We start from the raw sequence: 13,303 nt of genomic DNA, 5'->3' as shown, positions 1-13,303 counted from the left end.
CCTGGCTCTCTGTTCCCCTTGCCGGCCCACCGCCGGCCGCCTCTGTGTCCGCCGCCATGCTACCCAGCTTCCCCTGGCCACCTCTCTGCTCCGCTCGGAGCATCCCCTGCCCGCTGCTTCTCTGTGTCCTCCGTCCGGCTCCAGCTGCATATAAGATTTTGCAAATCTCATGTACAGCCGGTCCGACCTCCCAACTCTGATCCAATGCGCATGGGACAACACGTTTGATGGGATTTGAGCCGATTTAACAGCCCGATCCATCTGAATTGGGTGAAATCAGGCCGAAATCGCATAGTGTATGGGGGTCTTAAGAATGTTATTTTTAAGTTGGTAGTCTATTTACTGGTAGATTTTGTGAATAAAAGTTCTTTGTAGAATTCTTAAGTCTTAATTAAAAATGTAATATAAACATCACAGTTTCTCCTAACGGTAACGTAAAATAATCCCTTCATCCACTCACCTCTTTGCAGTTGTAAAGAAAAATCATATTCTTTAGAAATGTTAAAAGTTTCATGTCCTAATATTATTGTTTGAGAAATCTAAATGTGTAAAAGTGTGGAGCGGAAACCAAGGGGTTATTCTAGTTCACTCTTTCTGACAAAATCCTTCTTAGATGGACAAAACCATGTGCACTGCAGGTGGGGCAGATGTAACTTGTGCAGAGAGAATTAGATTTGGGTGGGGTTTTACTTCAAAGTGAGATCTATATTGCAGTGTAAAAATAAAGCAGCCAGTATTTACCCTGCACAGAAACAAAATAACTCACCCAAATCTAATTCTCTCTGCACATGTTACATCTGCCCCCCTGCAGTGCATATGGTTTTGTCCATCTAAGAATGATTTTGTCAGAAAGAGTGAACCAAAATAACCCTGCAAATGTGAACTGGTGATAATTTCAATTTTTTTTTACTACATATGTTTTCATTTCCTTAAGTGTGAACTTTGTATTGACATTTGCACATCTTATGCAGTGTGGTTTCATGATTAATCAAGTATATTTACACATTTTTATTTTCTGTTTTTTTTTAAGCATGGATGAAGAACTTTCTGTGCAAGAATAAGCCTTCAAGTCTCTTGAAGAGCCCCTAAAGTAATATTGGGAACGGAAAAGCATGCCAGTGCATTGGATTCTGTTGTATTTCTAAGTGCTAATATTTTGTATCTTAAAAAGAACAAAATGGGCCACCATAGAAAATCTACTGGTGACATCGTCGAAAGTTGGTGTATGGTGAAAACACTGCCTCGCCACAAACAGAAGTATCCTTTTGTCCACAAGAAACTGCGACTTATTCGAATACTTGGTCTATTCCTCAGCATAACAGCCATAAGCACTTTGTCCACTTCAATTGGTGCCTTTTTAAAGACAGAACTTTACAGCAATGAAAGGATCAGTGCTACAAACAGCCATAATTTACTGCAGCGGCATCAACGGAATCTGATGGAGTTTGCAGAACAAAACCAGAATGATACCCCAGGATCTACTATTTCCATGAACTACCGAAGAGGAAATAAATCAGTTTCCAAGGGTGAATACCCAGAAGATATTTTTTCTTTAGAAGACAGAAAGAGGGGTGCTGTTGTGCTCCATATATTTGGGATGATTTATATGTTTATAGCATTAGCTGTAGTTTGTGATGAATTTTTTGTTCCCTCGTTGACAGTTATCACTGAAAAACTGATGATCTCTGACGATGTGGCAGGGGCGACTTTTATGGCTGCTGGGGGATCTGCCCCGGAACTGTTTACATCATTAATAGGAGTATTTATATCTCATAGCAATGTTGGTATTGGGACCATCGTTGGATCAGCAGTATTCAATATCCTCTTTGTGATTGGCATGTGCGCTCTATTTTCTAAGGAGGTATTAAATCTCACCTGGTGGCCACTGTTTCGAGATGTGTCATTTTATATTCTGGGATTGATTATGCTCATAACCTTTTTTTTGGACAATGTGATCCTATGGTATGAAAGCCTCATGCTCCTCATGGCATACTTAACCTATGTTACTTTTATGAAGTTCAATGTCCAAGTAGAAAGCTGGGTGAAGAGCAAACTGAACAGGAACCAGGTTGTTAAGGTATCGTCAGCTAATTCTGATGCAAAGGTCAGTTGTTGTTTTTTATCATTTGTTTATCTAAATGTGAATATTTGTTTCATTTGTGGAAGCGGGATTACAAAAGACTTTCACTGGCTCCAAGGAGGGTTTGGCAAATACAGGAATTGTTATACATTTTAGGCTTGGGAAAGAATCATTTAGCTGGGTTAAATGCCTCAAACTATTCCATTAGAAAAGTGGTTCCCAACCCTGGTCTCAATTACCCCCAACAGTGGAGCTATTGCTGTGCAGCACTGGTGCTGGGACCTGCTTACCTTCCACCCACCCCTGCTCGCCGCCATCGCCGGGACCCAAAGATTTACTTGTCAGTGCCGTTCCCGGCGCTGCTAGTGTCTTCTGCTCTGTTTCTTAATGAAAAATTACCTTATCAAAATGTCCGCCCCCTTACAGCAGACACATTATGGTCTGCTGTTTAGTGCAGCCATTTTTCTGAAGGTCATTTTTCATTAGAAGCGCCGGGACCGCAGACATGTAGATCTGCGGTCCCGGCAGCGGGGCCAGGCGGAGGGGCAGCTGCCTGGCAGCGGGGGGATGCTGATTTTATAGTTACGCCACTGCATAATTTCATCCCAAAGTGAAATGATAACATACAGTAGACACCTTAAATAAAGGCAGGCAAATAGTATTTGTCAAAACCTTCCTTCTAATGAAGGCTCAGCAGCAAAGTTTCAGCAGAAACTGACTAATTTCTTAATGATCAGTTCTTGGTATATGATATTGATGAAAAGTGCAAATTAATTACTGCTTTCTGAACTTTCTATATAACAGCATATTTGTATAGGTAAACCTGTCTTTTTGCACATTAGTAATAATTATTTATAGAAATTCAGCAAATATTGTTTTTTTTTACTTTGGTCCTTTCGATTATTAGCAGGGATCCAAATGTTTTTGGGCGTTTAAGGTGCCCATACACTAGTAAGATTTATCTTCAGATCTGGCTGGTTGGAACAAAAACATGGTTATGGATGAGTGACAGTTTGTCAGTTTTCCAACATTTCTAAGCAAATGGTCAACTGTCATGTTTTTGTTCCAACCAGCCAGATCTGAAGATAAATCTGCATGTGTATGGCCACCTTTAGTAATATGTGGCAGATAACATATTTCTGCAGTGGCAAGCCAAAAATTTGTGTGCACTAATCAGGGCTTTAGATGGGTTAACTCAGCTAAACCCTTTACCTTTGAGTATGAAAACTGCTGTAATTAATGAGCACCCACAACAATTGAATAGTTTATTTTTTCGTCTCACTACTGTCTTTGCTGGCATTGCAACACTTATGCAGTCTTGGGGGAGGGGAGTTTCAAGTATTTACAATAATGGTAAATAGTGGGGAACATTTTGCCAAAACAGTCTAGTAGACCTATATATATATATATATATATATATATATATATATATATATATATATATATATATATATATATACAGTATATATATATTTGCAAGGGGAAAAAAATGAAGCGCACCAGTCAGCAACAGATATATGTACAATTTTACTGAATATAAGCTGACATACATGGGGTATAAGAATAAAAGCTTGCCATGGGGACCAGGCGGTACAGTAGAACCAGGCACAGATAGTAACCTCACAGCAGTGATCAATTGCAGACGTAGCGCCGGACAGACAGCAACCAGCCAGGACTTCCACAGGATCAGCATGGACCAAGCCAGGACGTCACCACGTCGGGATACAGCAACCACGACCAACGCGTTTCGACTACGGTCTTCGTCAGGGGGTGTGACCCCCTGACGAAGATCCTGTGGAAGTCCTGGCTGGTTGCTGTCTGTCCGGCGGCTATATATATATATAGCGTGGTTGTAAGGGCGGCACTCACCAGACTTCTTTTTGATGCAATTAAAAAGCCTTTATTGTTCGACAGCGTTTCGAGATAGCACCCGTTTTCAAGGACATACAAAGATGCAATACTCCACATTTACATTTATAGACAGAACAGTACCCCCCCCCCCCCACATTAATCAGCTCACAGCTGAACTTACCCGGTCCTCCGGTGTGCTGGCGCCATGTCCGGTTTCAGTAAGTGAGCTCTTCCTCACTGCCTTCCCCCCGGCAACTGAGACTGTTCGTACTGGTCCCTGCTGCCCGGAAGTAGCATGTTCCGGTAGTAAACTCCTCCGTTTCGCCGGCCAATGTGCGTCCTTCACTCGAGTCCCGGGACTTCGTCTGTGTTGCTTAGCAACCACCTCACAATTAAAAGAACACTATAAAACATGTTGCAATGAAATAGCCATTGCAACATAATAACATACAAATAGATAAAAAACATATATAATCCTATAAAGGGGTTACTTGGAGTCTAACATGGCAATCTATGTTTCACTTTTGCTTGTTAAACTTCTTAACATTATAGGCAAAGTTAAACATACTGTAGATTGCCATGTTAGACTCCAAGTATTGCATCTTTGTATGTCCTTGAAAACGGGTGCTATCCCGAAACACCGTCGGACAATAAAGGCTTTTTAATTGCATCAAAAAGAAGTCTGGTGAGTGCCGCCCTTACAACCACGCTACATATTGGTCCTCAAATCCTGGGGAAGGCACCGCAGCATTACTTCACAGAGAAAGCGAGTGCCGGACCAAATACCCTGCTATATATATATATAGCAATTGATAAAGAGGCACTCGCTCGGATTTCATAAATGAGAAGGACAACCAAAGTTGTAACCGATGTTTCGGAGTTTAATCTGTTATCAAGGTAGAGAACACAGAAAGACATAACAGCACTTACATATATAGCCACGGACCGGTACCTGACCTCGCGCTGCTCCCCCGTCACACACTCCTCGCTGTTCGGTGCTTCTGGGTAGGTCACGTGATTCAGAGCTGGTGTCTGACATCCGCCGGGACTCCCTGGTTAGCGTCCGTTGCTAAGTGACAGTGGCGCTGGGTAGGAGATAGCTGCTGGCCGGTCACAGTTTGAGAACATCTGCAGATACAGTGTCAAACAGTTATCAAAAAGACAATGGGAATAGTGAGAGAGATAAAGTGAAAAGGAAGGGGAGAGAGACAAGGGGAATAGTGAGAGAGATAAAGTGAGAAGGAAGGGGAGAGAGACAAGGGGAATAGTGAGAAAGATAAAGTGAGAAGGACGGGGAGAGAGACAAGTGTGGAAAAGAACATGATACTGGAAGCGATGCAAGTCAGATTGGCATGAAAAAACATGTTAAACAGTAATAATGAATTCAATGGTCTGAAAAAGCAATTCAGGTGGGCAGAGGGTATAGGGAATTACAGAAACATATTGAACGATAATTGTTAATTTAATCCTCTGGGATTAACAGTGTCCAGTTTGTATATCCATTGTGTCTCGATTTGTAACAAACGTTTGCCTCTATCTCCGCCCCGCATATCATCCGGAACGTGATCTATGATGATATAGCGTAGATTGGCCAGACTGTGTTGAGCAGTCACGAAATGCTTTGCAACTGGTTGGTCCATGGGTTTAAGGGCTAAGGCGGCACGAATGGCGGTGCGTTGTAGAGCAATGCGCTCCTTGAATGTTCTAATAGTCCTACCCACGTACCCGAGACCACACGGGCATGTAATAAGGTACACAACGTAGGATGTGGAGCAAGTGAGGACATGTCGAATCGGGATCCTCCGCCCCGTATGTGGGTGATTGAAAGATTTGCTAGCAATAAGTGCACTGCACGTCGTGCAAGCAGTACAACGGTAGCAACCGGCTGGTTTGCGTTGAGTACCTGGGGGGGGGTTCTATTTGAGATGTCAGTGCGGACCACCCAATCTCTGATATTTCTTCCTCTTGTAAAACAGGACATCAACCTGGTATTCTTCAAAGATTTTAATTCTTTGTCATGTTGGATGACAGGCCACAGCAATTTAGTGGTGTCTTGAATCTGATCATCAGCTGTGTTGAAGGAGCATACCCATCCCATGGTCTATATATATGTATGACGGTAATGCTACTGAAGCTTTCTGCACTGAAAAAAAAAATGCTTATTACTGAGATATCAACTTTATAAAACACTTCCATGTAAAGCTCATCGCACATCAGAATTGTAATTTTGATTTCCAGAATTTCACTTTCCATATCAGCAAATAGTCTTTGAAGAACCATTTGATTGTAGACCATATCCACCTGAACAGTGCTTGTACTGTAGTTCATATATCATTTATAAGATGTTGTTGATAGTTGTTGTAGGTTTATGCTCTCATCCTGTTATGTAACCTGACATTGAAGGAGCTTTAAGATGTTGTGATGGGTGTATAATAAAGTGGAGTGCCCCAAAGCCTATTTAGCAGGGAGACTGGAGAGTGGTAATCCTTCACTGATTGAGTTGTGTTAAACAAAATGGGTGAAGTATAGAGCTGTCATAAAATCTTTGAGTATTTATTCTTTTTTTTTTCTTTAATTGTGCTCAGACAACCTGCATTGTGATAGTTTGCCCATGTTGCATTGCTCCTTACAATGAATGGTAACCTTTGCAAATATCACTGCAGGATAAGTAAGGTGGCACTAGTAACCAATAACAGGCCAATTTGCTAGTAGGTAATTGCTATGGGTGTGGCATTAAATGTGCAGTAAAATAAATAACTTGCCATTCCTGGTCATGCTGCATCACTTACTTGTGCTTGTGAACAGTGGGTGAACAATACTGGGTGCCATGGGTGTAACCCAGGGCTTGACAATTTTTTTTTTTAATCTAGGAGCTGGGACAAAAGTATAGGAGCCAGACAAACTTAAGGATGCCCATACACGGTGCGATGTGGGGTATATGACAGGGTAGGGAAGAGGTGAGAGAGGGATGAGATGAGAGGGGGAAGGTGACTGGGGTGAGGTGACAGTGCAAGATGGTGTGAGGTGATACATGGTGAGGTGCCAGGGGGCGAATCAGTAAGGTCATGGAGGTAGAGGTGACGGGGTTGGTGAGTGGTGATGAGGCAACAAGGGAGCAATATAGAGGGTGAGGTGATGGAGAGGGGGTTACTTGAGAGTGGGAGGATAGAGAGGGTGAGGTTCTGGAGGGCCAATGATAAGGGGCAAGAGGGAGTGAGATGATCGGCATGAAGTGATAGGGGAAGAGTTAGTAAATAGGTGAGAAAGGGGGGCTCACCAACATCAGCGGGTCTCCTGGTCACTGCTCAGCACCTGCTTTCTGGCCATTGCTGGTCTCTTTATCCCCTGCTCCTCGGTGCCAGCCGCCGCTAGGCTGGGGGGGAAAGGGGGAGTCGGGCAACGCTGGCCGCGGTGCGCTGCTGCTACTGTTAGGGGGGGCTAATGCTGCCTGCATTGCCGCTGTGGTCTGTTAGGAGAGGGAGGGTAGCGGAGGTCGGGCAACACTGGCTAGGGCGCACTGCCGCTGCTCTGTTAAGAGTGGGAGGGTTGGGCTGCCACTGCTGGCACTGCTACAGCTCAGCTCTATTAGGAGGGAGAGATTGTGCAACGCTGCCCGCGCTGCTGCTGCCTCTGCTCAGCTCTATAAGAATTGGTGGTGGTGGTGTGGGGTCAGGCCCGCGCTGCTGTCTGTTGGGAGAGGGGGGGGAGAGGGGTCGGGCAACGCTGCCCGTGCTGCACTGTGTGTTGGGAGAGGGAGGAAGAGGGGTCAGGCAACACTGCCCACGCTGCTCTGTCTGTTGGGAGAGGGAGGGAGTGGGGTCGGGCAACACTGCCCGCGCTTCTCTGTCTGTGCGCTGCCTCTGCTCTCTTGGGAGGTAGAGTGGGAGGGGAGGGACGCCGGACAACACAGCTGTCTGCTAGGAGAGGGAGGGTAGGGGAGGTCGGGCAATGCTGGCCACGGTGCCCTGCCGCTGCTCTGTTAGGAGGGAGGGGGGGTTGGGCTGCCACTGCTACTCAGCTCTATTAGGAGGGGGAGTCTGGCAACGCTGCCCGCAGTGCTGCTCTGTTAGGAGGTCGGTCAGTCAACACTGGCCCACAACCAGATTCTGCTACCTCCCTGGTCTGGTCGCCAGGAAGCAGAATCTGGTCACCATGGCGACCTTGCGACCGGGATTTGTCGAGCCCTGGTGTAACCACTACAGGATCCAGGGATGAGTTGCGCCTGGCAATGTAAGGCTATCACCCCTCCCTTTTTAGGCCCACACACTTCTCCAAAGACCCTCTCTGCTCTCAAAAGAAAAAAAAGACCTTATCAAAAAGGAAATTCAGAGAATTTGGGATGTTAGCATCTCATCAACTGGGCCCCTACAAGATTTTGCTGTGAGACCCAGTGATATACTGGTTTGCCATGCTTGCGAGGGTATTTTATTGGTTCTCCTGCTGTTGATTAAACATAAAAAGTGATTGCATCTTCTTTCACAACACAATAACACATCAATCACCAAAATCTTTCTACACTGTTCTATCTGAACTATAGATAGAAAATGACAAGTGATATATTTTTTCAAACATGTCACAGCGTGATACATCCCAGGTGTGAAGTATTTCCGTAATCACATCCAGCTTCTGTGCCACGTCAGCTGGAATATTGTTCATGCTTTTTAATTGAAAAATCTTTTAGCCAAGTGTGGGTTTCTACATATTATTTAGCAATGTAGACCAATAGTATATGTACAGCGAGCAATGTTATAATAATCTTAACATTGTCCTGCAAGTACCAAGCAATGTTTTTTTCTGTAGCATACCAATGCTCCTATTCTATAAACTGTTGCATTGTCTGTGACAATGCAAAGAACAATAGAGGAACAGGGATCCAAACGCAAAAAGCAATTCATTGAGTGAAATTAAACATTGTCCGCACTGTATCTGGGAAATGGAAATTAAGCATTATTTCCAAATATTCTATTCAATGTCCTGCTACAACAATTCTATTTCATATTTTAATTCAATAATGTTATAGTAATAACAAGCCCCTACAACTAACATTTATGCTGCACAATCTTTCTGGCTTGCTGTAAAAATAAATATCACTCTGAAGTTTGAAGGCATTGTATATACATGATGGTCTTGGTTAGTTTTAATATCTTAGAAAGAATATTGCTCCATTTTCAAAATTTGAATACTACTTGACCCTTGTGCTGAATTCTCTTGATGTATCATCCAGCACTAGCCACATATGCTGCTTCCTTTTCCAGCCCCTGAACTGGTGCCTTATAAAATCAAGTTCCATACCATGAGCAGAGCTTGGTTGGCTTTGGCATCCTTTCAGTGGCGAAACTATAGCACCGCAGCCCCCGTGGTCGCGCTGTGCATATGGGGCGCCGGGGGTGCTATAGTAATCCCCCCGCCCCCCATCCCCCACATGCTTACCTGTCCGCGCGTCCCGGCTTCAAACAATGCTATGGAGACGGACCACGATAAAATGGCCGCCCCATAAAGCAGACTGTTCTCTGAAACTGTCTGCGGTATGGGGGCGGCCATTTTATCGTGGTCCATCTGCATAGAATTTATTGAAGCCAAGAGGGGAGCCGGGACGCGCGGACAGGTAAGCATGCGGCAATGGGGGGAGGGGGCACGGGGGGCAGGCACGGTAGGCCGGACGGGCGGGGAGGGGGGGCGCCCCCCCATTAATGGCGGGGGGGCGCCCGAAACAAAGCTACGCCGCTGCATCCGTTGGCATCCTGTTAAGTGGCGGCACTATCTGTATATCCCTTCATATGACCCTGGTGTCATAAGCATGCGCTATGTTCTTTGTACAGTTTTTATGCAGAATGGAAGCATTGCTGTTGAACCATAAGTGCATAACAGTTGATGGGAAGAGCTGAGTTGGTTTAGGGCGTTATATGCACAGTTTGGAGAAGGCATTGTCGAGTAGCGCAGAAAGTAAATTATTTAACCCTTTCAGTGCCAAGTGAATTTGTCAAAATGGATGTGAAAATTGCCCAAGCAAACATTTGTATTCATCATAATGACCTGTAATGTTTACCTTATATAGGGAATATAATATTTTTTTATTTTAATTTATAAAACAAATGTGAGCGACGCTGAAATTTTTTGTGGACTTTTTGCTCATCTCTCAAAGAGATGTTGGCACTCAGAGTTAAATTAGATAAAGGAGTAAAGAAGGGCCATATTTAATAAGTAGTGGCATTCCTGTTACTTGTATTAAATGGTACTCTAACCAATCATCTCCTGTCATGTGAAAAATTACTGGAGCTGATTGGTTGCCTCAGCATTTTAAGAATAGTTAAGAGTAATACAGGTTGAGTATCCTTTATCCAAAATGCTTGGGACCATGAGCATTTCGGATAAGGGATTTTTACTTTTTTTTTTGCATACTTACCTGGTCCCCACGGTGTCCCCCGGCCTCCACGGCGGCCTTCAGGATCTTCTTCGGCGGAGTTCCAGGGGTGCATTGTGCGAGTTTGCAGGCGTGCTGGTGATGTCACCTGCGCAATGCACTCCTGGGACCACAGAAGATGCTGAAGAAGATCCTGAAGTCCGTCATGGACATCAGGGGACTTGGACTTGGTAAGTATGAAAAAAGGGGCGGGGGAAGAAATCTGAAATATTATAATAAAAACACGGATTTTGGAATATTTCGGTTAAAACATCTCCAGATACGGGAGACTCTACATGTGACTAGTATAACACTTGGTATTAAATATACCCCTTGGTTTTACTGTCATTTTGATAAACACAGCTATTTACACTCTGCAAATGGCCTTGCTCTTTGAACTAATGCCGAAATGACCTTGTCCTATATTTCAAATTGGACTTTGGCAGAGAAGCAGTTTTCAAGGTGCTTCTTTAAATATACAAAGTGCAAAATGTCTCTAAATACACAAAGCAAAATACAGTTCATAGTAAAAACACTAGAGACACTACCGAAGTCCTTTCCCTATTACTAATAATTGAATAGTTTAACGAGGATAAACTGAGAAATATTTTGGGAAAAAGACAGAAAATGTAATGAACACTGGCCCTAATTCTGATTGAGTCGGACGGCTCCGTGTGTGTGGTATTTGCGCATGTGCAGAGGCGTATCTGCGCATGTGCAAATGCCTCGCATGTCCGAACACGGAGTGAGGTCCGTGCAGAAAACAATCGTATGGAACCATCTGAGCAGGGGCGTGAAGGGCTGTATGGGCTCATTACCATATGCGTACGCCCCGAGTTTCATGGGCGTTCCCATGTAAATGCTGGGCGTATGGATGGTAATCCGTCCGTGACGCACGTGTGGAGGGCGGACAACTGATTTATCTGGATGTCAGCTGCCCGCCCATATCGCTGCTTTCATACGGAAACATGTCCGAGTGGTCTGGAGCACTCGGTGCGGCCTGTGCGCTGTATTGAAGTGATGTTTTTTTTGATAGCTCATTACACCTTTTGCACAGTGTACCTATACAGATGTTTCTTCTTTTCTGCAACTCTAGGTATATTTCTAGTTTGGGTGTGGCTTGTCCTGAGAACAAAGTGTAGGTCTGCATTTTGATATTCCAAAAGGGCTCGCTTGTACAAAAGCAAGGAAATGTGCGCTGCACATCATCATGTGGTCTGCTATGTTAACAACAGGGCACCCAGAGTGATCACCCCAAGGGGCCCCCACCAGTGTTCCCTCTAAGCTGTGCGCACGTGCGCGCGCACACACCTTGACGAGCGTGCGCACAGACATTACAATTGAGAGCACAAAGCAGCAGTGGTCCCTTTTTGCAGTTGTGGACTCAATTAATGTGTTTTACCCATTAACTACATTGTGTACTGTATTTTGAATGTTTAAATGTTTAATATCATTTTGAAGTAAAGTTAACACAAATGCTGAACGTCATTTTCCAGTTATATATATGTGACGCACAAAAATGTAAATTACATTCCAAAGTTGCACAGCCAAAATCTTTAGCCGCACACAGCCTTCATAAAATTAGAGGGAACATTGGCCCCCACACATAGCTACATCACCAGCATGTTGGGCAATGGGAATTGGGGGCAATGTGTTCAACACATTTGTGGTGCTGGCATATTTACAGTACACATAATAATTCTTAATAACATCACTAGAATATGACCATATTCTGTTGGCTCCAGGGTCCCTGCCAATCTCCACCCAGCCCCAGTTTTAAAATCATTAGCCAGCATACTTACCTTTTCCTGTAGCCTCTGACCCTATTCCCATTTCCAAATAGCATAGAGGGCATAGGCACTTAAAGCAGCAGCTACAGGGCTTACTATTGAACTTTTCAAATAGGGAGTTACTGCACTGGCACTATCTTGGCTGGCATTAAAGAAATTAGGGCATTTTACCCTGTGTGCTTACATAATCATTTCTTGGATCCGTCTGCCCCATACTCTATTGCTTACCTTACAGCACTGTCCTACTTGCTGCATTTCCTATATGTAGGATGTTTCTGGATCGCCCATCAAACTTTTGCCAGCAGTTCAAGGGTCTTATTGGTCACATGTGGCATAGCGTTGTTCTGGCGCTTGCTCTCGAAAGCCCTTTCGAGAGCTTGCCTCTGCGCTTGTTTTTGATGGTGGCTTGTTTCAGCCTCTGCTCTCCGTACACTGCCTTCATCCTGCGATTGATTTGTGAAGCATGCTCCCCTTTTGCATGAAAAAATTGGATTACAGCTCTTTGCGCTGATCTGGAGGAATCAATCATGCATCCAACTGCACAAAACAACTTTCCAGGAAGGAAGAAACTGAGGCGAAGCTGTTCACTAAACATGCGCAACTGGGAAAAACCCCATGCCATCTATCGGCAAACACATTAACCCACTGTTATTAGATACAACGCTGCTATAGCAAAAGTCTCCTTTTCCTTTGGGCATACCTTATCTTCTAGATGGTGCTAGATAAATAAGTAGATTCTTATTGGTTGCTATGGGCAACATCCCATCTTTAATAGAACTTCTATCAGTAAATCAACCCCTTTGTTCCTTATGGATAGGCCTGTACACAATCTGTTTCTCTTTGATGGACCTAAACTTTCCCTGAAATACCGAACTGGATCTGGACTGACATGGTATATCTAGCAACATGTACAGGATATCTGACAATTTACTCTCTGGAATTCACTTGGCTAGTCTTGTCTTGGCATCTGAAGGGACATGAAACTTCATCAAAAACATCAACCTGTCCTGATTTGGGCTGATTTGATGGCCCGATTCATCGGAATCTGCCCATATCGGGTCAGTGAATGGGGGCCTTTACTCTTTCAGTTTGGATTCAGTAGTTATTACTGAGCTGCATTTTGTCTCTCATTGGCCTTCCCAAGGTACAGTATGACAGTGGCAACTATGGTCTTGCAATTCT

At 44.1% G+C, this 13,303-nt stretch overlaps 1 protein-coding gene across 4 annotated transcripts in view; it reads left to right on the top strand.

Annotated features, from left to right (window-relative positions):
* Window positions 1–13,303, top strand: part of SLC24A2 (solute carrier family 24 member 2) — a 219,351-nt gene that overhangs the window by 25,374 nt on the left and 180,674 nt on the right. For all 4 annotated transcript variants that reach the window (XM_083184608.1, XM_083184618.1, XM_083184626.1 and 1 more), the window contains exon 2: window positions 1,031–2,104. In XM_083184608.1, coding sequence (XP_083040734.1) covers window positions 1,178–2,104 — 927 coding nt within the window. In that variant the 5' untranslated portion in view covers window positions 1,031–1,177. The remainder of the gene's footprint in view (window positions 1–1,030; window positions 2,105–13,303) is intronic.

The sequence above is a fragment of the Crinia signifera genome, chromosome 1 (assembly GCF_055691185.1).
Source record: "Crinia signifera chromosome 1, ASM5569118v1, whole genome shotgun sequence".
In the NCBI taxonomy this organism is placed as follows: Eukaryota; Metazoa; Chordata; class Amphibia; order Anura; family Myobatrachidae; genus Crinia; species Crinia signifera.
This window is presented reverse-complemented; position numbering and strand designations above follow the sequence as displayed.